The sequence below is a fragment of the Rattus norvegicus genome, chromosome 5 (genome assembly GCF_021556685.1).
Source record: "Rattus norvegicus strain SHRSP/BbbUtx chromosome 5, alternate assembly SHRSP_T2T, whole genome shotgun sequence".
Classification (NCBI taxonomy): Eukaryota; Metazoa; Chordata; class Mammalia; order Rodentia; family Muridae; genus Rattus; species Rattus norvegicus.
The window spans coordinates 165,582,941-165,608,719 of NC_141538.1; the positions used below are offsets into that span (position 1 = coordinate 165,582,941).

At 47.2% G+C, this 25,779-nt stretch overlaps 1 protein-coding gene across 1 annotated transcript in view; it reads right to left on the reverse strand.

The window, feature by feature from the left end:
* The window catches only part of Pex14 (peroxisomal biogenesis factor 14), a 135,649-nt gene that overhangs the window by 105,442 nt on the left and 4,428 nt on the right, over positions 1-25,779 (reverse strand). The window contains 1 exon segment of the mRNA NM_172063.1: positions 7,259-7,306. Coding sequence (NP_742060.1) covers positions 7,259-7,306 — 48 coding nt within the window.

Sequence of the window (25,779 nt, forward strand, 5' to 3'; positions counted from 1 at the left end):
TAAATAAATAAATGTAAAACAATAATTTTTTTTTCCGGAGCTGAGGACCAAACCCAGGGCCTTGCGCTTGCTAGGCAAGTGCTCTACCACTGAGCTAAATCCCCAACCCCAAAAATAATTTTTTAATGTACATGCAAAAGCCAAGCATGATGGGAAATTGAGGCAAGAGGATTGCAAGTTCAAGGCCAGCCTGGACTACACAGTGAGACCCAATCTCAAAACAAAACAAAAAAAAAAACAAAAAACAAAAAACAAAAAAAAAAACATAAGCTGAAACGCTAGAACAAAAGGAAAATACAGGAAAAGGGGGAGAATTGTTATGTAAATGTTTATTCCTCCTCTCCAAAACCCATCTCCTGTGAAGTGTGAGAGAAAATGAAACCATTTATACAAACACTCAACTTACAAGCTGGATTCTGTTGGCAACTGGTAGCACACGGCTACCATAAGGCTAGAAAAAGAGGCACTAAGCCAGAGATCCTCTCACTGTGTGCCTGGCTGAGTCAGGCCTGACACCAACAGCGAAGCCTCCTGAAAGACCCCTTGGTAAAAGGGGTAATCAGCAACCCGAGTGGACCCCACGACTCTGCCAACAGGAGCTGCAGCCCTGGTGGCTTCCAGGCAAGAAGTCACAAAGGTGGCAGTGCAAGGGTCTTCTCAACAGGGCATTTCACCTCACACACGCTCCACTGGGGCCATGTGTTAGCACCTCTCTGCCTCCGACTGTCAAGGGTGCCCCCAGATAGATTTACCTCAGAATCACTCAGTGTCAGCCCATCTCGAGACTGCTCGGACAAACTCATAATGGCAGAGAGAAGATTTGTGGAGCAACAAGCATAAATCTTGGTTATAACTACAAACCATAAAAGAAAGGAGAGCTGGGAGGGGAGAGGGGAGGGCGGCAGACATGTCCTTCTCCCGAGCACCACTTTATCTTCCTACAGCTCTGCACCACGCACCAGGATTAACTCGAGGACATATTTTTCAAGCCCAATCAGTCTGTGTAGTTTGACAATGGGCTCAAACATTTTAAATGGAAATCACCCTGGAAATGCAGGACGCATGGCTACCCTAAGAACAGCATGTTCAGTGCTCTTCAGAGGGCCACGGGGATTCCGTGTTTGCCACAGGAATACCCACCCTGTAGGCCACACTAAAAGATATTTATCCGTGAACAATTTTTCAAGTAAGACAATGATCAGTCTTAAACAAAGGAAAAGCGTTTTGGAATGCTCCGTCTGTCCCAGGAAGAGGTGTGGGCTCCACAAAGACAGGCCTCCCTCCATCAGCATGCTCAGAAAAAAGGCCGACAGCCACTCCAGTCTCGGATCCTCCATCTCCGAAACAAAAGCACCCTTCAGTGATCTGTGGGGCAGGGCCCCTGCTTACAGGGCCACAGCAAACACAAGGGAGGGAGAGCCATGAAAAGCCAGGAAGAGAAGCACAAACAAAGGTGAGCACTGCCTCAATGCTGGTCTCCTAATTATTACCCCTAGGAGTTTCGATTCATCTAATAATTATTTGTAAAAGAATACCTCCAAACTGAAAAACACAAGCTCCTCATCCACCTGAAAAAGGAAGCAACCGAAGGGCACCGCCTAGTCTTTTCCACAAGCCTCTCAGACGATAACAGGAAGGATGGGGTCGGAAGAGGCAGCAATTTCAAAATCAGTAAGTGGCCCAGAGACTAGAACCGCCCAGAAATGGAATGAGGCTTTTGCCTGGCCCATCCATTTCAGCATTTAGCTAGCAAGTTTCCCTCACAGCTCTGTCAGGAAGAGGGGGAGCATAGGAAGGCACCTTCCAGACCAGGAGCTGGCTTCCTTGACCATTTCCTGGCTGAAGGTTTTGAGTGGGTGTGGAAAAGGAGGAAAGCCAGCGTGTCTTCCCACCCTGGCTCCAGTGCAGGCGACAGCATCACCATCGAGAGGCACCGTGAGCCCCACTCTCAAACCCTCTACATTTGGTTTTGTTCCCAAATAAAACCAGGAACTGTTCAGTCAGGCAGAAAGATGGCCGAGGCGGAAGGGTCGTAAGAACAAGGTCAGCATGGGCAATCTACTTCCGTCTCTCACAGAAACAAATCAGCGCACCGTCTGCTCAGCGTCATCCCTGTTCAGTCCTTCAGACAGAGGTGCTAAGCAAGGAGACGGCAGAAGTGACTAGACCAGCCAGCGACACTGAAGACTATTTTGCCATATTTACAATCTTCCTGGGGAAAAGAGTCGACATCCTGAAATCCCCACACTTGTGATTTCAATACTCGTGCATGTAAAACACCAGTGTGAAAATATCACAAACAGGGGTTGGGGATTTAGCTCAGTGGTAGAACGCTTGCCTAGCAAACGCAAGGCCCTGGGTTCGATCCCCAGCTCCAAAAAAAGAAAAGAAAAAAAAAAAGAAAAGAAAATATCACAAACAAAGTCTGTGGGGCCAGGCGTGCAGGATAATCCTAGCACTGGGCACTGAGGCCCAGCCTGGGTTACATAACGAGCTGCAGACCAGCCAAGACATTGAGTGAAGTCACCTTAATGCCCTCCGCCCCGTCCCACCAATCTCCCCACAGAAGTCTTGATTTTATACTGTATCTGCATTTGTTATGCCACTATATACATGCATGTACACACTTGCACACATGAGTATGCACAAAGAAACGTACTGAGCATGTGAATGTCATCCTTCAGAAATGTTCTAGTGGGAAAAAATGAGAACCACCTATCCACAAGGATCCTGCCAACTAGGACAGCAAAGTAGTTAACCACAAAAGTTGCAAAAGACACAACCCTGGGGAAGATGGTCAGGAGTACATCTAGAGATTGGAGAGAGGCCACCAGCCACAACCATTCAGACACTCACACAGCTGGCTTCCTGGATTCAGCAAGGTTATCAATGATCCTTTGATAACCAGCCTTGAGTGAAGGATGGGAGAGAGGGCCTGGTGGTTACGAGCACTTTCTGTTCTTGCAGAGGTCCCAGGTTCAGTTCCCAGCACCCACACGATAAAGCAGATCACAACTGTCTGTAACTCCAGTGCCAGGAGATCCAGTGCCTTCTTCTGGCTTCCTCAGGCACCTGGCACACACATGGTACACACAGACGTGTGTGCACGCTCACACACACGCGCACACACGCGCACACACATGCACACACACATACACACACACATACACATACACACACGCGCGCGCGCGCACACACACACACACACACACACACACACACACACAGTAAAACATGCAGAAGCCTTGAAGGACGGAGAGAAGAGCTGGGTGAGCTGGGTGGCACATGCCCAGTAGCAGAGGCAGGCAGATCCACTACCAGTCTACACAGTGAGTTCGAGGCCAGTCTGTATACAGTGAAACTGTCTCAAACCAAACCAGAGGAAGAGAAGATCTCAGGCATCAGAGGTGTGAGCTTCCCTAAAAGGACTAAACTCAAAGATGCTGTGGAACCCCACAGGATGACAAGACTCCACCTTGATCTTAAGAAGCAAGAGTCAAAGACTACAGGAGTACTTTTATACCGAGACCACCATATCCACAATGGTAGGGCATCTTTTCCTGTAAGAACTCAGTATACTGAGACGTTCAATATGTAAAAGTACTTGTTACCAGTCCAGTCAATCCCCACAACCTGCATGAAGAAAGAAACAGGAAAATCAATTCTCCAAGATTGTCTACTGACCTCTGCACAAGTGTTGTGACACAGTAGGACCACCACTACACACACACACACGCACACACACGCACACACACATGCACACACACACATGCATGCACACACTCACACACACGCGCGCACGCACACACACATACATACACACGCACACACAAAATAAATGTTAAAATAACAATAATTTAAATTGGATGTGATGTCAACAACTGCAATTCCATCACTGGGAGGCAGAGGCAAGAGAATCACTGAAAGTTCAAGGCCAACCTATTCTACATAGCAAGTTTCAGCCATGTATGACATACAGTGAGACTCTGTCTTAAAAAAAAAAAAAAAAGAAAAAAAAAGGTTTTAATCTAGAAAAGTTGACAGGTAGAAATTGCCATCTTCCTTGGATCATTTTGGAAGAAGGAAGGAGGGAGCAAAGACTGAAAATAAAGCCAGCAGGGTGGGTAGCACACGCCTGGGATCAGCACTCAGGGGGTGGAGACAGAAGAGGCCATGCAAGGACAGGCTGAGCCACGCTGTCAGACTCTTCATCAAAACAAGTAAGCAAATAACTAATAAAGGGAAAAAAACTCAGACCTACAACCAGAGGCCGCAAAGACAGCAGGAGACGCACCCACTAGAGAGAATGTGTGTCCAAGAGCAAGAAGCTGAAATTCGAGCTGAACACAGGGCTGTGTGCAGAGGTGAGCAATGGTGCTGCTGACTATGTGAAGCAGAGCGGGCACGAGTGAGCGGACACCAAACTAAACCTTACTGACCATTCACTCCAATACCCAGAAACCGGGTGACCGGAAGGAAGTCAGGTTACCCAAGCCCCATCACAGCATCCAAGCAGGACAAGAAGCAAGCTGTCCTGTGCACCCATTCATCCTGTGCTGGAAACCAGGGCTTCACTCACTCATGCTGAACAAGTGCTCCGCCACTGAGCCTTCCACGCACAGACTCCCACCACACAGTTCTAAGGTGGGCCTTGAACTCACAATCTTTAGTGCTGGGACTACAAGTGTGCACCATATGCCCAGCCGCCCTCTTTCTTAAAAACTTTTGCTGTCTCGAAATTAAAAAAAAAGTTAACACTGCAATGAGTTAAAAATAAGCATAACTGTGCTGTCATGTTCTTCAAGACCCAGCTCCAGAGAGCTCAGAAACCATCCCTAAGTTCCGCCCAACAGCTGTCCTCCTCCTCTGAATGAGGGGCCCTCTCCGACTCACTGCCAGGCAATTCTGCACTAAATTATACACAACTTCGTGGTGCTTCCTAAAATTACATATGATGTTCCCTTTTCGCTAATTGTTTCATGTAAACAAATGCCTTTTCTTCCCCAAATAAAATACACGAATTACTTAAAAAACAAGGCTTGTTTGATTTTGTAATTGTCTATTCTCCGGTGCTGCGGTTAAGCATCCAGGAAGCAGCCGGCACACTGGGCCTGAATGGCCTCCCTCCCTGCTGATGGAGCTGAGCACTGAGGGCTTCCAAACCACACCCCTGTGCACTGAGCTGTGGGCCTGAGCTGCTGCCCACTGCCTCTCCAGGTCCTAGGACGGTCATCCAGGCAGCATCGGTCCACAGCTGCCAAGAGCTCTCCTGGTACTCAACCTGTGCCCCTGGCCTGCCCCACAAGCTAGCTTTCTATGGGCTCTGTTGCCTGACACCCTGCTGCCACCGCTCCCGGGAGAAAGGAGTTGTTCACACAAGACCATACAACTCGGCTGGTGCCCTCATTTAATCAGGCTGCTGCAAATGGCTGGCCAAAAGCAATAAGGGCATGACTGAGAGACTGTGGGAGTTTAATATAAAAAAATTAATAAAAAAGGAGGGGGAAGGAGAAAGGGTCTACCTTTTAATAGGGCCCTAATTACCCAACTCACAGGATCAGCCCAAATGAGATGGGAGTTTATTTCGGGTTTTTTTAATTATTGTTTTTTATATAAATATAAATTGCTGCTATGTGTTTTCTTTCCTCTGAGCAATTATGCAGTACGTACGTAAAGAGGAGAAAAAATATTAATTAAATATAAGGTAATTGTAGAGTTGGCCTGGAGAGAATGAGTCTGAACTCTGGACGATCACAGGCTACCAGGGTTTGAAGACTGCTCAGGGGCTCCCAGAAAAGAAAGAAATAACCTAACCAACCAACAGGCAGACGCGCAGTGCAGCGGAAGGAGCCACATTCAGATCCTACACAGAACAGGCCTGCAGAGCTCCACACACCCAGGAGTTAGCCAGCATCAGAGACTCCAGGCTTCCAAAGAGCTTTTCCAGTCATGGCCCCAAAAGACAGCCTGGCCTCACTTTGAGGATGCAAAGCCAAGTCAGGAAGCTTCTAAAGAGCCTGCAGCAGTAGGGGACAGAAAAGCACCACTGTGTTCAGGCTGGACTTCAGTTAAATCACAACTTCTCTCTGAAGGGCTTGGAGGCAGACCTTGGAGGCACACAAGCCTGGCAGAGCAAAGCATCTATGAAGAGCCAGGCAAAGGAAGAGAGTGAGGAGAGGTGCCTCAGACAGCCATGCAGGGATGAGCCTATCTCTGGTGACAGAAAGGGGCGTGAATAGCACCGCCACTCCCCTGGAAAAGTCTGAGAGGTACTTGTGTCCTCTGGCTCTATCTGTAGCCCAGCCAGATCCATCTCACCCTCTGCCTAGAAAGCCTTAGAACATGCTAGAACCTGGCCCTGTTCATTCCAGACAGGACCTCGCATCTCCCTCTCCAGCTCAGCCAAGGAAGAGAGAAGAAAGCAGGAGATTGCCAGGCCGTGAGACAAAGGCCCAGCAGTGGCAGCGAGTCCCAGGTCACCAGTTCCCACCACTCCACGAGAGAAAGGCTTGGCAATGCTAAACCCAAGGCTGGCGCTCCCCTAAAACTGATCTGGTTTGCACAGAACCGGTCTTACTACCCAGCCCACACGATTTACATCAAGTCCTGAGATGCCAAACAATGAAAACAGGGCAGGCAGGCAGGCAGGCAGGCAGGGACTCTGGTTCAGACCACCAAAACAAAAACACTCTACAAAGAGAGTTACTTAGCTGAAAGCGGTAGTGACTGTCTTCTCATCCTAGCACTTGTGAAGTCATGCCAGGACAACTGTGAGCATGAAGCCAGCCTAGGCTACATAGTGAATTCAAGGACAGACTGAGCTATAGAGGGTGGCCCTCCTTGTTTAAAAAAAGAAAAGGCCCTTCAGCCCTCAGTAGGCTTCTTTCCTATCAAGAGTCTACAATACCATGGGTGCCACCTATCAAAGACAGAACCACAGACCAGACAACCCCCGAACCCCTCCTCTTACCAGTTCCTTAAAGCCACCCGGGGGGCTTCACTGAGAAGCAAAGACTAGTTATTTCAGGTTTCCAACAATTGGAAGCTGACAAGAATCAACCTTGTGTCACTTAATTCTACCATCAGCAGCAAAGTGCCACATGACTGCCACTGTGGCTGCTCTCAGTTCCAGAAAAGACCCAAGAGGTCTTGTCGCTCCCTTCTGATAAACAGAAGTCACAAGCCAGAGGTCATGGGCAAGGCATCGCCTAAGGATTCTGATTACTAGAAAAGAACCCTGTGTGTCTCTCATACTTACCAGAGGCTCTCGAGGCACCACATTTTCACTTCCTGGAGAAGAGCTGGGCTGCAAAGAAAAACAGAAACAAAAATAAGATCACAGTGCCACCTCATGGACATCAGAAAAACAAGCAGTGCGCTCAGGTCCTCTCTGTTCTCAGCAGGCTCCTGTAGAAGGAGCTGTGATGTGAACCTTAATCTGCAGACTGTTTCTGGGTTCACTGTCATAGCCCCTCATAAACAGGGCTTGTTTATTCTCGGGAGGACTAAGGGTCAGATATAATCAGGAGGGATTGGGGCCATGACAAAAAAAAAAAGACCAGAGAAGACCTAAGAATGATCTACACGTTTTTCTACCACCTTCTCAGAACTACAGAGCAGATCAAAAGTGTAGAACCAAAGGCAGCCACAGGGGGGCAGCAGCAACCCACACTAGGGGGGTTTTCTCTCTGTGAAGCCAAATGCCACTTTGGATTGTTTCACTTCTGTGACAGGGTCTCCGTGTAGCCCAAACTGACCTGAAACTCACTGTACAGCTAAATGTAACCTTAAATCCCTGACCCTCTTGTCTCTGCCTCCCCAGTGCTGGGATCAAAGGAATGTACCACAACCACTACCCCTTCCCGGCTTCTGCACCGGATTAGAGCGCCCATCACTAAGAACCTACTCTGGGGTTAAGTCTTTCACAGAAATAATCCAGTGTCAAGCTGAGAAATACAGACCAGCCTACGAGCAGCAAACAGCACTGTGACCTGCAGGCCAGGCTCCTCAGCCTCCTCTCACACCTTCAACCCTACACTGCACTGGACAAAACCCAGAGCAAGAACAACAGCTGAAGCAAGACACAAACCTCCAGAAGGATAGGACAAGCGGCCAGCTGAGCTGGTTACCCACACAAAAGTCAATTTTCTACAGATAACGTCAGGCAGACGAGGGCAGCTAATGCGTGTGTCCCAGGAGCCGACCTCCATCCAGCCTCCCAGCTAGTTCAGATGGCCTGTTCCAGCCTCCTATGGAAAGGGCGGAGTGGGGAGAGGAAAGAGTCTAGAGAAGGTTCCTTTTTTTTTTTTTTTTTTTTTTTTTTCAGAGCTGGGGACCGAACCCAGGGCCTTGGGCTTGGTAGGCAAGCGCTCTACCACTGAGCTAAATCCCCAACCCCCTAGAGAAGGTTCCTAAAGATCGCCTTACCTCACCGCTGCCTGCCACCACACAAAAGGCACCTGACACGGAGCCAAGGCCTCTCTTTGGCCTATCCTAAGAGCTCCACCACCCCAAGAGCAGAAGACCAGGCAGCTATAACTGGAGGTCAGTCCTCACACCCCAGTGACCTTTCCCCGTGCCACCCTGCCAGGCCTCCTTCCTGCCTCCCCTTAGACTTCAAGTCCTGCAGACCCCCCTGACTGCAATGACTGCCCGCCCTCTTCCAGTTCTACATACAGAAGGCTTTCCTCAAGAGTTCCCCCAGAGGTACCCATCAACTCTTCCTGCAATCTTCTCTTCTAAGTAGCCATGAAGTCAACCTCAACTTCTCTTTATCTCCGCTGCCATCACTTTGGTCCAAGCTTCCAGAGTCACTTGCAAATGCTTTCTAGTCAGTTTACCTGGACTCGTGCTGGCCTCTTCCAAGTCACTTTCCACAACACAGAAACCAATCATTTATTTATTTTTTTTTTTTTTTTTTGGTTCTTTTTTTCGGAGCTGGGGACCGAACCCAGGGCCTTGCGCTTCCTAGGGAAACCAATCATTTATAAAGGACAACTCAGTCATCTCCTTACTTACTGACTCACCCGCCCCATAGCATCATCAATAGCTCCTTGCTGTTCTCAGAAGACAAGAAAAAACGTCCTCCGTGTGGTCTTGGAAGCCTCGCACCTACTCTAACCGCACGTCAAGACTCTTGTGTTGCTGAACCCCAAGCTCATCCCTAACGGACACGCTGGTTTATCCCTAACAGACACGCTGGTTTATCCCTAACAGTCATGCTGGTTTTGCTTTCTTTGTTGAGGGGTTTTGCACAAGCTGTTCCTTCCTCTCCCCACAGACACTTGAACGTTGTTCAGAGCCAGCTAAAGCATACATGCACACACAACACAAATTTCAAACTTTTTTTAAAAGAAGCTGAATGTGTTGGCAAACTATATGTGGCTTCTAGCACTCCGAAGACTACAGCAAGAGCTTATAAACCATAGGCCAGCCCTAAGCAGCACGAGACCCGTCCTCAAAAAGAAAAAGAAGGGTCAAGGGGGAAAAAGAAAGAAAAAGTCAGGAAAAGAGCCAGGGAAGAGAAGGGACAGAGGAGAGCAAGGGAGAGGAGAGGAGACTGGAGAGGGAGAGCAAAGAGACCAGGATGAGGCTTGCTGGTGAAGTATATCCCCACCCCCAGGTCAATCCTCCACAGGCAGGCAGGCAGAAGGACAGACAGACAGACAGATCAGATCGCTTGCTGTAGCCCACTGACTCCCAGGGTCTCCCTGAGACTCCCCTCAGTACCGTCGGCAGACACCAACTGTAGTGCTAACATTTCACTTTACGCTTTCTTCACTTAACTCTCCCACTAGCTGTGCAGCGTTATTGCGGATGATGAAACAGAAGCCAACGTCACATGACTCACCCCACCGCCTCAGCAAGCAGTAGCATCATAGGCATTTGTACATTAACTAAATGAAATAATCAAATTTTGTTTCAATCATATTTTATTAAGCAGCAGCTTTAATTTAATGCTGCACCATAAGTAATCATGTAGCTATCTGACTAGACAAAACAAACATCAGTGACATGGTTCAGCGGATGAGGGCACTTGCCACCAACCCACAGAACCCACTCAATGGAAAGCACCAACTCTCACAAGTTGTCCTCTAACCTCCGCACTCACACACATGGGAGCTCAAGCACATGGATGGACAGACAGACAGACAGACATCATACATACATACATGTTATAACGAACACAGTTTTGGTATTTAAGAAGTCTCATTCTTGACTCAAAGTTTTCCTCTTGAGATACAACTCATCACAATGAATCATTAAAAAGAAGTTCCTGGGCTGGAGAGATGGCTCTGCTCTTCCAGAGGTCCCAGCACCCATGTGGTGGCTCACAACCATCTGCAATGAAACCTGATGCCCTCTTTAGATGTGTCTGGAGACAGCGACAGTGTACTGACATACATAAAATAAATAAATAAATCTTAAAAAAGAAAGAAAGAAATTTCCCTTAAGTCAGTTCAGCCAAGGCTGGGGAAGTGGCTCAAGAGTTAAGTGCCAGTGTGGCTTCCACAAGGCCCTAAATGTAATGCCCAGCACTGCAAAAACAACAGCTAGGTGACTCGTTGGTGGCGATGTGGGCAGAGGGACACACTGTAGACAGTACCAAGTTTTCTGAAACATTCACCCTTCAGCACTCTTCCTTTGGCAAGAAGTGCTAAGGATTAAATCTAGGGCCTTGCCTATAAGGGGAAAACACATGTTTCTTTCTTCTTTTTGGACACAGTATCTCACTATGTAGCCCAGGCAGACCTTGAACTCGTGATGATCCTCCTGCCTCTGCCAACTACTGGGATTACAGGCATATGCCACCATGCCTGTCTTAAATTTCTTTACCTAAACAATGAAATCACAGGAACTGCCTGGTATATAAGCCCAAGGGAAGCAAGCCACAAACAGGGATGTATCCCGGAACCAAGGAGCGCTGCGGCCCTTAATGTAATGTGGCCAACACTTCACCAACTCTGCGGCAGTAACACTCCCAGGGCCACTGATACTTATGTGAAGGTCTCCTGACTACAGAGTTCCACAGACACTTAGGACAAGTGGACTAAGACAACAGCACAGCCAGTACAGACCTATGCCATCCCAAATGACCCTGGACCCTGGGTGATCCTGACTGCTCTCACTTCTTCACACGGGAGGGCAGTCTCCCATCTCACCTTCAACTCCAGGCGCTGCTCAGATGAACAGAGAGCTGAGCTGCTGGACTGACAGCCAGTCTGCTGGTCTGACTACTCCAGCCTTTACGAAATGCCCAACATGTCTTTAAATTCCGGACCCTAGATCTGCCTCTTCAAGTGACATCTGGCCTAAAAAAGATCTCTACAAACTAAATTCCAACTTGACTCTGGAACTCTTCAAAAGATCGTTCACAGCTTTAAACAAGAGAGAGAAAGGAGGCCTGGAAACTACCAACTGAAGTCTAAAGTAGAGATACGAGAAGAAAGCTTGGGGCTGGAGAGATAGCCTAGCGGTTAAGAACACTGGCTGAGGGTTGGGGATTTAGCTCAGTGGTAGAGCGCTTGCCTAGGAAGCGCAAGGCCCTGGGTTCAGTCCCCAGCTCTGAAAAAAAGAACCAAAAAAAAAAAAAAAAAAAAAAAAAAAAAAAACACTGGCTGACCTTCCATGGGACCATGGTTCAATTCCCAGCACCTGCATGGCAGCTCACAACGGTAGCTCCAGTTCCAGGGGATCTGGTACCTTCACAGACATGCAGGTAAAACACCAGTGCACATAAAATAATATTTTTTTTTAAAGGAGGCTCTTCTGAGACCCACAGGACCTTCAGAAGTCAGGATGAGGAAGTAGGGATGGGAAGAAAACAAAAGACTAAGTGTTCTTTAAAAGAATGCGAAGGGGGGTTGGAGAGATGATTCAGAGGTTAAGAGCACTGACTGCTCTTGCAGAGGTCCTGAGTTCAATTCCCAGCAACCACATGGTGGCTCACAACCATCTGTAATGGGATTTGGCACCCTCTTCTAGTGTGTCTAAAGACAGCTACAGTGTACTTACATACACAAAATAAATAAATCTTTGAAAAAAAAGATTTATAAAAAAAAAAAAGAAAGAAAGAATTCGAAGCTGGGGTCGGTGAGGTCTTAGTAAAGACACTGGCCATCAAGCCTGAGACAACCCAGGGAAAGGTACTTACTTATGATAAGCCTGGGCCCCACAGACCCACAGATGGAGGGAAAGAATAAACTCCAGCAAGTTGTGTATGGTGGCACATGCCTTTAGTTCCAGCATTCAGAAGGCAGAGGCAGGCAGATCTCTGATTTTAAAGCCAGCCTGATTTACACAGTGAGTTCCAGGACAGCCAGGGTTACCCAGAAAAACCTTGTCTCAAAACAAAACAAAACAACAACAACAACAACAACTTTAATTAAATTAAAAAATAAGGCTGAGTGTAGTACACACTTTCAATCCCGGAACTCATGAGGCAAAGGTAGGCAGATTCTATGAGTCTGAGGCCAGCCTAATCTACATAGCCCGTTCTAGACTACTCAGGGCAACATAATAAGACCCTGCCTCAAAATTAATTCATTAACAAATTAATTAAAAGTTAGTGGGTATGGTGATATATGTGTGTAATAATCCTAGGACATGGAAGGTGGATGCAGAAAATCAGGAGTTAAAGGCCAGCCTCAACTACATACTGAATCTGAGGCCAGTCTGGGCTACAGAAGACCCTGTCTCAACAAACAAGAATTAAGGCCTGGGGAGACAACTTGGTCAGTAACAGGCTTGCTGCTCAAGCCTGGGGCCCTGAGTCTCATTCCTGGAACCCAAGTATGTGGTATGAGCTGTAGGGGTATGGGCTGTGGGGGTACGGGCTGTGGGGGTACGGGCTATGGTGGTACGGGCTGTGGGGATACAGGCTGTGGGGATATGGGCTGTGGGGGTATGGGCTGTGGGGGTACAGACTTAGAATCCCAGTGCTGGGGAGATAGAGGCAGGAGAACTCGATCCTGTCTGCCAGGACTCACTGGCCACACCGCCTAACCTAATCTAGTGGGAGACACAGTCTCAAAAAAAGCAAGGTGGATGTTCTCCTTGAGAATGACACTCATGTAGGTGCTGACCTCCCCTGCTGGGAAACTCGCCAAGTGCTCACCTCACTGCACAGCCTGGCAAGAGTTCCTGAGCTTGAGCAACCGGAGTGCCTCCAAACCCATGAGCAGTTGTGTCACGCCTCACACGCCCTACAGAGTCTACACAAACAGCTCGTTACTGGGAAGAACAAGAGCCACTCCACCAATCCTCTGCGATGTGGACTTGGGCACTCACAGCTGAGTGACTGGGAATGCTGCTCAGCCTGGCTGAGCCTCAGTTTCCTGGCCTTGGCAATGGTTCCACAGCACACACTTGAGAATAAAGAGATAAAAGTCCCATCAGGCTGGCCCTCTGCTCTCTACAGCTGCCATGGAGTAACAAGGACAGGCTATTCCAGCAGGTGAAATGCTTATGGGACTATGCTCCTGCCATAGTTACAAAACAGGACAGAGGATCTGCCCTTAAACTGCTCTGGCTTTCTGCCATGTGGCACAGGTCAGACAAAGAGAGGAGGATGCCCAGCCCAGGACAGAAGTCTCTGTGTTGGAAGAGTCAGAGAATAGATTTCAGAAAGGCTAAAGCAGCAGAAAACTGCAGGGCTGACTTCCAAAGAAAGCCATGAAGAAAGGAAGTTCCAGAAACCCACAGGGATGTCCCTTTGAGACTTTGGTCAATACTAAAAACCTGTGTGCACACATGGTGAAATCCCATGAAGATTTAAAAATAAGTGTGGAGGAAAGCTGTAAGCTGGAGAGTTCTCAGGTTGCTTGCCGAGCTCTGAGTCCCAAGCTGTGAAACCCAGAGTCCTGCTTACTGAGGGCATCCTAGACCCCTGAGAAGTCTTCATCCTGAGGCAGGGGAAGATGTCAAGTGATCCCCAGAGCAAAGTCTACTCTATCAAAACTAAAAAGTAGGGCTTGAGGGGCTGGAGAGATGTCTCCGTGGTTAAGGGCGTGAACAAACACGATGACCAGAACTGGAGTTCCAGCACCCATGTAACCTAACAGGCCGGTATTCCTCCATGCACACTTGTGTCCCTAGCTCCGACCGGGACAGAGACAGACAGGAGGATCCTTGGGGCTTGCTGCTTTCCAGCATAAGTTTAGGGAGATACTCTGCTTCAAGACAACAGGCAGAACCGTTGAAGGGGACACCTGAGACCTCCTCTGGCCCTGACACATACATCTACATACGCAAAGAAAAAGAAAGAAAGGAAGAGGAGGAGAGAACTTCAGAGAGTCACAACTTTGCCTTCAGAACAAAGCCCAACATTCTTTAAAGGCCACAGAATTCAGCTCAGTGTGTTGTCACACCTGTAATAATGTCATTCAAGAGGCTGAGGTGGACAAAGCCTGAGTTCAAGGCCAGCCTAAGCTACATAGCAAGACTACTTCAAAGAAGCAAGGTCCACAAAAGCGAGCAAATGAGGCAGCTCAAAGGGAAGTGCGCCTCCTAAGGACCTGAGTTCCACGGCCAGAACCCACTCGGTAGGAGAGAACTAATCCAGCAAGTCACATGACCCCACACCCGAACACATACACTAAATTCAAAATTTTTTTTAGAAATATACAAAATTTAGATCCTAGACATAAAACTCACAACAGCAGAGGTAAATGTGAGAATAGCCAGCACTCTATCAAAATCCTCTGTAAAGTATGGTGCCTGAAAGCCAATAACTCCAGCACCTCCAAATGCAAGAGGATCAGAGTTCAAGACCAATTTACTACACGGAAAGTTCAAAGACAAACTGGGCTACAAAGACCTAGACAGGGGTAGAAGGGGGAGGGGAGGGGAGAGAATAAATGAATATTAAGTTATATTCATCCTGTCCCAGGGGAGCTGACGCCCCCTCTGACCTCTCTGCCTGACTTCTCCACACTGCAGGAGCATGGTGCACATATATAAACACAGGGAAAACACTTTCAGACATGAAAGGAATCGTTTTTAAAACACAAGATACGAACATAAAACAGCTCTTCTGGATATGTAAAGTGTCCTTTGTGGGTGGCAGAGAGCCTAAAGAGCTTTGGGGTTAGGCCACGCTGTGGCTCCCACAGTGGCCCTCATTGCCTGAGCAAGGCAGCAGCCGTCATGCAGTGCTGGTGACTCCAGCTTCCAACACTGTGCACACCTGCCTCTGGCCTCAGAGACCATGGAGGTGGATGACATCACCTCCGGTCTCCTCCAGCACGAGCCACCAACCACCTCAAGCAACTCTCCACTGTAGGACCGAGTCCTGGCTGCCCGCTACCAGCTGCTTCACCATCAGACAGCCCCACTGTAGGACCGAGTCCCGGCTGCCCGCTACCAGCTGCTTCACCATCAGACAGCCCCAATACCTTTTTCTAGAGGCAGGCCAGGGCCTGCCCAACCCCATAAGAGAATGGAAAGGAAAATTATAAAGAATAAAAGTGAAAAGGAGGGAGCTGGAAAGATGGATGGCTCAGTGGGTAAGCATGCTTGCTGCTCAAGCCTGAGGATGCATCCCAGATCCTCTGTAAAAACACTGGCATGGCAGTGGCTCAGAACCCAAGCATTGTGGACAATAAAAAAGGTGAATCCCTGGGGCTGGCTAGCCACAGCCTGGCTCTAGGTCCTGACTCAAGGGAATAAGGTAGAAAGTGACAAACGTCCTCCTCTGGCGCTCGCTCTCTCTCTCTCTCTCTCTCTCTCTCTCTCTCTCTCTCTCTCACACACACACACACACACACACACACACACCCTTACACACCCTTACACAGGCATACGCACAGACACATGCACACACACACATATACACACAGACACAAATGCATACAGAGACACAAATGTGTCTAAACATGCAACTCTAACACTGGGCTGGAGAGGTGGCTCAGTGGTTAAGGGCACTTGTGGTTCTTGCTGAAGACCTGGCTTTGGTTCCCAACACCTACATGCTGGACCTGTGTCTCCAGGCCCAGGGGACTTCGTGCCTTCTTTTGGCCTCTGCATGCTCCTGAACACACAGTCTACACAAAAACTCTTGCAGACTCAGGCGAAAAACATAAATGTAATTTTTAAAAAGCGGCAGCAGTGAAAATCAGAACACTGGGATGGAGAGATTTTCCACATGCAGACAAAGAGCACAAGGTTACAAAACAACACGGATCAGAAATCCACAGACTTGCAAATTTTCAGAAAAGTCAAGGCCAGTCCTCAGCTCTAACAGATGCAGCTAGTTTTCACTTTAACAAATAGACCCCTTATCAAATGACATTCTAAACTTATCAGCAAGAATTAAATAAATTGATACCTTTAAAAGAAGGAGGAAGAGGAAAAGAGAGAAAGAGCCACCCAGACGCTGTCCTACATACTTTAATTCAGACATCAGGAAGTGGAGGCAGGAGGATTGAGATTTGGAAGCTCACTTGCACTACACAATGAAAGCTGTCTCAGAAAACCAATCAACGGAAGACGGTGGCTCGCAAGGTCCCACTCTACCTCAGAGTCTGCAGGCCACCCTCAGCTAGCTGCCAGGAGACGGAAAGTCATTCTATTTCAAACCCTTACACATTCGGCATCTTTGTGCATTAGTCAACATTAACTAGTCTCAAAAGATGTTAGACAGACAGACAGACAGACAGACAGAAAGGTAATATTACACTGGGAGGGGGCGTTCATGGAGGGAACTAGGGTGAGTTAGAGGAGTGAGTGTAGATTTGATTACAGTAAAAGAGAGGCATTTGTATAAAAAATAAATTTTTAAATGTATTTGTTTTTATTTTATGCATGTTGGTGTTTTGTCAGGTCCCCTGTGTGAAGTGACAGACAGTTGTGAGCTGCCATGTTGTCTGGAACAGCAGTTAGTGCTCTTAACTTCGAAGCCATTTTTCCAGTCCCAAAAATGTTTTTTTTTTACATTTATTTATAAGTACACTTGTAGCTGTCTTCAGACACACCAGAAGAGGGCATCAGATCCCATTACAGATGGTTGTGAGCCACCATGTGGTTGCTGGGAATTGAACTCAGGACCTCTGGAAGAGCAGTCAGTAAGCTCTTAACTCCTGAGCCATCTCTCCTGCCCAATAATGTTCTTTAAAAAGCCATATATATATGTATATATATGGGTCGGGGGCTGGAGAGATGGCTCAGCGGTTAGAGCACTGACTGCTCTTCCAGAGGTCCTGGGTTCAATTCCCAGCAACCACATGGTGGCTCTCAGCCATCTGTAATGGGATCAGTTGGATGTAATGCCAGTGCACGCCTTTAATCCCAGCACTCAGGAGGCAGAGGCAGGTAGATATCTATGAGTTCAAGGCCAGCCTGGTCTACAGAAGCAGTTCCAGAACAGCCAGGGCCACAGAAAGAAATCTTGTCTCGAAAATCAATCAATCAATATTCCCTACATTAAGATGAAGTGGAAATTTCTGGTTTCTTTGGAGACTCAGGTGTGTCGTGTGATGTTTCTCTGGAAACTGTCTTATGAGAGGATGTTTTACTGAAGCAGACACATGGGAAGGTGTTTTGTTGAAAACAGATATGTAATGTTTTTCTGGAAGCTGCCTGGAGAAAGGGCATGTGGTGTTGCTAGAACAGACACTTGTGAGGACTCGTGATGTTTAAAAAGGATATAAATATAACCCAACAGACAGTGGATGACGACACTGTGTGGCATTGGGTCGCCTTGCCACTCCTTGCTGGTCTTCATTTATCCTGACTTCAGAGAAATGCACCGAGGAACTTGTGGTGGTGGTGTCCCGGCAGACTCAGGCCTATCGGCAGAGCCTCAAAATTTCTTCTGGATCAAACTGCCGGCAGTTGTCGATTTCTAAATGGTGTTTGTGAATGGATCAAGCTACTGCTGTAATTCATGTTGGATTCGCCCCCAAAACTATTTCTAAGCAGGTCCACATCCTCCTTGGCCCTATTAACCTTTCCTTTCCACTACCTCTGGTGGGTGATGGGCTAAAGGTACACGTATTAAAGCAGGTTTTAAAAACAGAAGTCTACACTAAGAAGACAGAGGTGGCTGAGCATGAGTTCAGGGCTAGCCAGGTCTACATGGCAAGACCCTGTCTCACACAATAAAAAGAGAAGTTCTGGAGAGGTGGCACTTAGTAGGACCCACGTTAGTTATAGCATACACCCACATGGTGGCTCACAACGACCCATAGCTCCAGTTCCAGAGGATCTGATGCCCTCTTCTGACTGCCACAGGGACTGGGTGCACACACACGCACATACACACACACACTCATGCACACACATACACACACACACTCATGCACGCACACACACACACAAGATACTTTTTTAAAGGCAAGTATGGACAGCAGAAACTGCCAAGCTGGAGGAAAATGATACCTAATGCAAACCTGGACCCACTGGACAGGAAGCCAGAGAAGACCCAGGCTGGTGAGCCACAGCTTCTCCAGCTGTGGTTGTTCACAGGTTGGGTTGGGCTGGGCTGGGTTTGGTTTGGTGTTCCAAACAGGATTTCTCTGTATAGCGCTTGCTGATCTAAAACTGGCTCTGTAGACCAGGCTATCTTCAAACTCAGAGATCCACCTGCCTCTGCCTCCCAAGTGCTGGAATTAAAGGCGTGTGCTTGAACTACCGTGTGGGGTTTTGCTTTGTTTTAATCTGTGTTATTTGAAATAAGGACAAGCTTTGTAGCTAAGCCTGGCCTTGAACTATCCACCCTCTCGCTTCGACCTCTTGATACTGATATTATGACATACCTGGCTTACATCACCCATTCCCTTACCCCCGTCTCAATCAATCAACCACTAACAAAAGAAACTTTAAAATTAATAGCAAAAATTAGTAATCTTTATGTTTCCAGAAATTAACCCCCCCAAAAAACAGTTTTAAAGGGCCTTTAATTGATTCCCAGCACTTGGGAGGCAGAGGCAATTGGACCTCTGTGCTCTGAACCTGGTTTACACAGTGAGTTCTAAGACAGATCCCTGGAATAGGAGTTACGAACAGTTGTGAGCCAGCACGTAGGTTCTGTGGGTTCTGGGACTCAAACCCAGATCCTCTGAAAGAGCAACAAGTGCTCTTAACTACAGAACCATCTCGCCAGCCCCACATACAATATTTTTGAGGATAAAATACAAAGACAGTAAGTATAGGCATCTGGCTGTGGTCCTAGCTACTCACACTACTAGGATGACACCCTGGGCCCCAGCAATGAAACAAAACCATGTCTCTTAGGAAACAAAACAATCTGGAGTGGTAGCACAGGACACCCAGCTCTCAGGAGGCAGAGAGGCAGGAGGATTGCCAAAAGTTCAAGGTCAGTCTGGTCTACACAGCAAGTTTCAGGCAACCTGGCTTACATAATGAGACTCTATCATGGAACATTCATTAATTAATCACAAACCAACCAGCCAGCCATGGTGGTGTACATTTTTGATCCCAGCACTCTCTGGGAGGCAGAGGCAGACATCTCTGTGAGTCTGAGGCCAGCCTGGTCTATAGAGTAAGTTCCGGGACAGCCAGGGCACCCAGCTCCGAAAAAAAGAAAAAAAAATAAAAAATAAAAAAAATTAAATTAAATTAAAAAAATTAAAACAAAACCCAGCCAACCAAAATATTCAGGGGAAAAAAAAGTTTCCTCAACCTGATAAAGGAAATGTACAAAACCCTACAGCTAACATCACACCCAAGCACCGCAGGCAACCCCTCAAGATCAGTCACGGAGAAGAATGTTCACTCGCTACCACTAGGAGCACCGCTCCTCATGTTCTAGCAACAAACAAACGTAAGTAAATAAATAAAGGAGCTGGACACAGTGATGAAGAGCAGCTGGGAGGGGGAGAAAGAGGAGTGGGGAAGAGGGGTGGGGAAGAAGAGGGAGGGAAGAGGGGTGGGGAAGAGGAGGGAGGGAAGGAGGGAGGGGAAGAGGAGGGAGGGAAGGAGGGAGGGGAAGAGGAGGGAGGGGAAGAGGAGGGAGGGGGAAGTGGGAAGGGAAGAGGAGGGAAGAGGAGAAAGGAGAAGAGGAGGGAGGGAAAGAGGGAGGGGAAGAAGAAGGGGAGGAAGAGGAGTGGGAGGAAGAAGCGGAATAAAGAGGAAAGAGAAAGAAGGGGGAGGTGAAGAAGGGGGACGGGAAGGGGGAGGGGAAGAAGGGGAGGGGGAGAGGGAGGGGGAAGAAGGGGGAGGGGAAGAATGGGGAGGGGGAAGGGAGGAGCACAGACACCATAAAGAATCTACAAAATGCTACTGAAATGGAAACCAGCTCTAACAAGGTTGCAGATATATAGCCAATATACAAACCCATAATTTCATTTTAAAACTAGCATTAAATAATTAGAAAGACCTGAAAGCTGGACATGGTGGCAGCCCTTGTAACTCTAGCATTTGGGAGGAGGCAGCATGGTGATCTTGAGTCTGAGGCCAGCATGGGCCACATAGGGAAGGGAGCCCTGTCCAAAAACCACAAAATAAACAAAACCTGTAAATACAATGGCATTCTCGGTATAATATACCTAAAGACATCACTAGAACATGTCCATGTCCATGGCCTCCACACTTAAACCATAAACACTACCGAGAAAAGCCAGATCTAAGTAATGGAAGCCAGATCCATGTAACAGAAGGTTACACGAAATGACTGCTCTCTCCCAAACTGACCTGTAGGCTCCACACAATCCCTACAACTCCAGAAAGCTTTTATGTAGGATGGCTTTTAAGGATATTTTGGGAGAACGTGGGGAAGGATGAGACCCAGTAGCCCAGGTTAGCCTTGAATTTACAAAAGCCTCCTGCCTCAGCCTCCTATTCTGGGATTACAGGCATGACTGTGACTATAAAAATCGACCATTAGAAGTTGAGAAGACGCCGTCTTAAAGTGCCTGCTGTGCTGTGCGAGCCTGCGGACTGAACTCAGACCCCCAGCCCATATATAGTTCCAGGTGTGACAGAGCCTCTCTAAGCCCCGCACTGGGCAAGCAGCCACAGGGTCCCTGGAGCTCCCTAGCCACAACACTGAGCTCTAGGGTCAATAACCCTCCCTCTTCCCTAAAAGTAATCGTGAAGCCATGGTGCCCACTCGTCTCTCAGCCCGGAACCTGGGAGACGAGACAAGCAGATTCTCTGTGAGTTCTGGCCAGCCTCCTCTACATAGAAAGTTCTAGGACAATCAGGGACCCTGTCTCAAACAAACAAACAGAACACAGTGGAGAGCCTCAGCGGAAACCATCTCTCCCCTTAGAGCGTCTACATCTGCTTAGATCTGGCTTCTCTCAGTAGTGTTTTATAGCTTTAAGTGTGCAGGTCATGGACATGTTCTATTAAATGTCTTAAGAATATTATACTGAGGGGCTGGAGAGATGGCTCAGCGGTTAAGAGCACTGACTGCTCTTCCAAAGGTCCTGAGTTCAAATCCCAGCAACCACATGGTGGCTCACAACCATCTGTAATGGGATCTGATGCCCTCTTCTGGTGTGTCCGAAGACAGCTACAGTGTACTTACATATAATAAATAAATAAACCTTTAAAAAAAAAAGAATATTATACTGAGAATGCCATTGACCTCTGACCTACACACACACACACACACACACACACACACACACACACACACACACACACACGTTACCAGGAGATCCAAGGCTAGCATATAACTTAGCAGCAAAGTCTTTACCAACTTCATATAAAAAATAAATAAAATCAAGATAAAGACACAAAGGATCAAAGCTTAGGATGCGTCCAAGCCACCACACCAGCAGTACATGTTTCAGGAGTAGCTGAGGTCAGGGAAGACGGCTTGGGGTAAGAGCATTGCTGCACAGTGTGAGGGCCTGAAGTCACATCCCTAACGCCAGGTAGCCGATGACCCTATAACCTGGATATAACTGGGTATGTAGAGACAGCAGACTCCAGGAGCTAGCTGACCAGCCAGCCAGCCAAGCTAAAACACAACGCACACAAACCCAGCAAGCTCCAGCTTCAGTGAGAGGCCTTGGCTCAAGGGTGCACGACAGGGTGATAAACCAGAGAGAGCATTAGATGCCCTTCTCGGCCTCCACATGCACACATACAGGTATGAACACGTGCATGCATGAGTATAGGCATGTGTGTGTACATTCACAAACATAAGCATGCACACATGCATGCATGAATACTGCATACCACACCACACACAAAGGAACAATGAATACAACCACAGCAGGGGTTAGGGAGATGGCAGGGATTAGGGAGATGGCAGGGGTTAGATACTTACACACAGACACACAGATAGACAGACACACACACGCACACATGAATGAAGTCTTGGCTGGGCAAGGCAGTGCACATCTTCAATCCCAGTACTCAGGAGACAGAGGCAGACAGCTGGCTCTCTGTAACTGAGACTATAGAATGGCCTCCATGAGCTCCTTGACAGCCACAGCTACATAGTGAGACAGTCTCAAAATAAATAAATAAATAAATAAATAAATAAATATAAATAAATAAATAAATAAATGGAAGGAAGGAAGGAAGACCTCTGTGTACACTTAAGGATTTTTGGATTTTGAATCATTGGATTTTTTTTTTTAACAATGTTAGTGCTAACTTAAAGGAGAAGGGACAATCTTAATCAACAAATGATACTAAAACAAGATCACCAGCAGGAAACAAAAAGGAATCCTAACACAATTGACACATAAAGCAGAGGCTGTCCGTCTCCACAGGTGTGTAAAGAAAAGCCCTGGAGCGATCCCAGCACACTCCACACAATCGCTCCAATGGCTAAAGTGACAGACAATACCAAGGCTGGTGTGAGTGTGCAGTAACCAAACTCACTGACACTGTTGGGGAGGAAAGACAGACAACACAGCATTGTCAAAGAGGTTCCCACGGAGTTAAAACACGCTGCCCACATGACCTAGCAAGTGCACTACTGCGATTTCCCCCAAACCACGAAGACTCATGAACATTCACAGCCCTAAACTGGAATCAGGGCTGTGGGGAACACATCCACAATGACGCCCCCACCAGCTGGGAGGTGAGCCCTAGGGTGTGGGTAGAATCTGTGACTTGCTTCTGCCTAGGGTGTGCCAAAGAAGACAGGTTGCTCGAAATTACATTAATGTGGACAAGATAAATACAAGACTGTGATGTGCATCTAAGGGCACAAAACTCTAAAGGCAGCCGCAGGTGATCTCTGGGAGTTCAAGCCAGCCTGACCTATACAGCAAGTTCCTGAACAACCAGGGCCACATAACAGAGAGACCTTTCTAAACCAACAAACAAATAAATGGAATGAAGTTAGTGATGTTTTTAGCCTGCCAAATTTAATAGTACTACTATTACAGCGCAATAGAGAGCTAACCCAAACGTTCATCGACTATGTCCACATCAACTGGAATGCTCCGTAGTAATGCATGTGGAGGGGCTGGGGAGAGAGAGAGCTAGAGGTTGACAATTTTGCTCCCAGCAGTCATGTAAGTCACTCACAACCACCTGTAACTCCAGCTCCGAGGCAATCTGAAGCCCTAGACTCCAGGCACCTGCTCTCACTAATGAGCACGCACACAAATTGGGAGGCAGAGGCAGGTGAATCTCTGTGAGTTCAAAGCCAGTCTCGTATTAAAAAATAAAACAGGGGCTGGAGAGATGGCTCAGCAGTTAAGAGCACTGGCTGCTCTTCCAGAGGTCCTGAGTTCAAATCCCAGCAACCACATGGTGGCTCACAACCATCTGTAATGGGATCTGATGTCCTCTTCTGGTGTGTCTGAAGACAGGGACAGTGTACTTATATATAACAAATAAATAAATCTTTTAGGGGTTGGGGATTTAGCTCAGTGGTAGAGTGCTTGCCTAGGAAGCGCAAGGCCCTGGGTTCGGTCCCCAGCTCCGGAAAAAAAAAAAAAAAAAAAAAAAAAAAAAAAAAAAGAACCAAAAAAAAATAAAAAATAGGGGTTGGGGATTTAGCTCAGTGGTAGAGCGCTTGCCTAGCAAGTGCAAGGCCCTGGGTTCGGTCCCCGGCTCCGAAAAAAAAAAAAAAGAAAAAAAATAAAATAAAATAAAAAATAAAAAATAAAAAAAAATAAAACAAGGGGTTGGGGATTTAGCTCAGTGGTAGAGCGCTTGCCTAGCAAGCGCAAGGCCCTGGGTTCGGTCCCCAGCTCTGAAAAAAAGAACCAAAATAAATAAATAAATAAATAAATAATAAATAAATAAATAAAACACCAGTCAGGTGGCTAGTGATGCACGCCTTTAGTCGCAGAGCTCTAGAGGCAGAGGCAAACAGATCTGCGTTTGAGGACTGCCTGGTCTACAGAATGAGTTCCAGGACAGCCAGGGCTACAACACAAATCCTGTCTCATAAAAAAAAAAAAAAAAAACCCACCCTAAAGAATAAAATAAAATGTCCCAGTGAGCAAGGCACTTGCACTCAGTCCTTAATTCAATCCCCAGGACTCATGTGGTAGAAGGAGCACCAACCCTACCAACCCCACCAGTTGTCCTCTGATGGCTTCGTGTGCAGCGTGGTACATGTGCACAAACACCACATACAAACAAATATAAGTATTTTTTTTTTGGTTCTTTTTTTTCGGAGCTGGGAACCAAACCCAGGGCCTTGCGCTTCCTAGGCAAGCGCTCTACCACTGAGCTAAGTCCCCAACCCCAAATATAAGTATTTTTAAAGTAATAAGTTATAGATAAAGAGTGTGGAAAAATCCACAAACACCATTATAACCCAGAAACTCCTAAAAGAATAGGTTATGGGGGCTGGAGAGATGGCTCAGCGGTTAAGAGCACTGCCTGCTCTTCCAGAGGACCTGAGTTCAGTTCCCAGCAACCACATGGTGGCTCACAACCATCTGTAATGGGATCTGATGCCCCCTTCTGGTGTGTCTGAAGACAGCGACAGTGTACTCACATACACAAAATAAAAAAATCTTAAAAACAAAAAGGATGTGTTGCACACTGACTCAGGACCCATGGCGGCGGAGGCCAACCGCCAAGGGCAGAACACTGAGGGATATGCAATTGTTTTTATCTTGATCCTGGTGGTGGTGACAGACACCACAGTTTCTCAAAACTCATTAAAGCAACCACATACACTATTAAAATTCTGCAGTGAAGTTTAAGGAACAAGGGCCTTTGTCCTACAGTAAAATATTGAATCTGAAGTAGCACTTGCAAGGTAACAAAGAAAGTTGCTTGTCTAGAAGATTACCTCACATAAAGATATGGAGGTCACCACCTTAACCAACAACCAAACTTGGCCACAACCACAAAGACTGTGCCATGTGACTGAAGATATAAGTCTCTGAGAACACAGTGTTGCCTGCACGATACGCTCACAAGAAATAGTTAACTTCATCTAAACTTGTGAAACCAAATCTAAGAGGAGCTGGAGAAACGGCTCAGTGGTCACAAGCACTGGCTGCTCTTCCAGGGTTCGACTGCCGGCACCCGCCCGCAGGCAGCTCGTAACTGTCTGCAACTCCGGTTCCAGGGGATCCAACACCCTCACGCAGGCAAAGCACCAATGCACATAAAATACAAATAAGTAAGGGAAACAGGCTATAAACAATACCTCATAGCCCATAGATGATGTGCAAGAGTTCAATCCCTGGGTCCTGCTGTTTGACCTCTAGCAGTGTTAGGAACAGAACCCAGAGCCTCCACATTCTGGGTAAATGCTATGCCTCTTATCAATGTCTTTTTTAAAAAAGCAGTTTCCCTAGGTAGCTCAGACTTAAGGTTTTTAAATATGTAGGGGCTTATTACATCTTTATTTTTGTGTGTGTGTGTGTGTGTGTG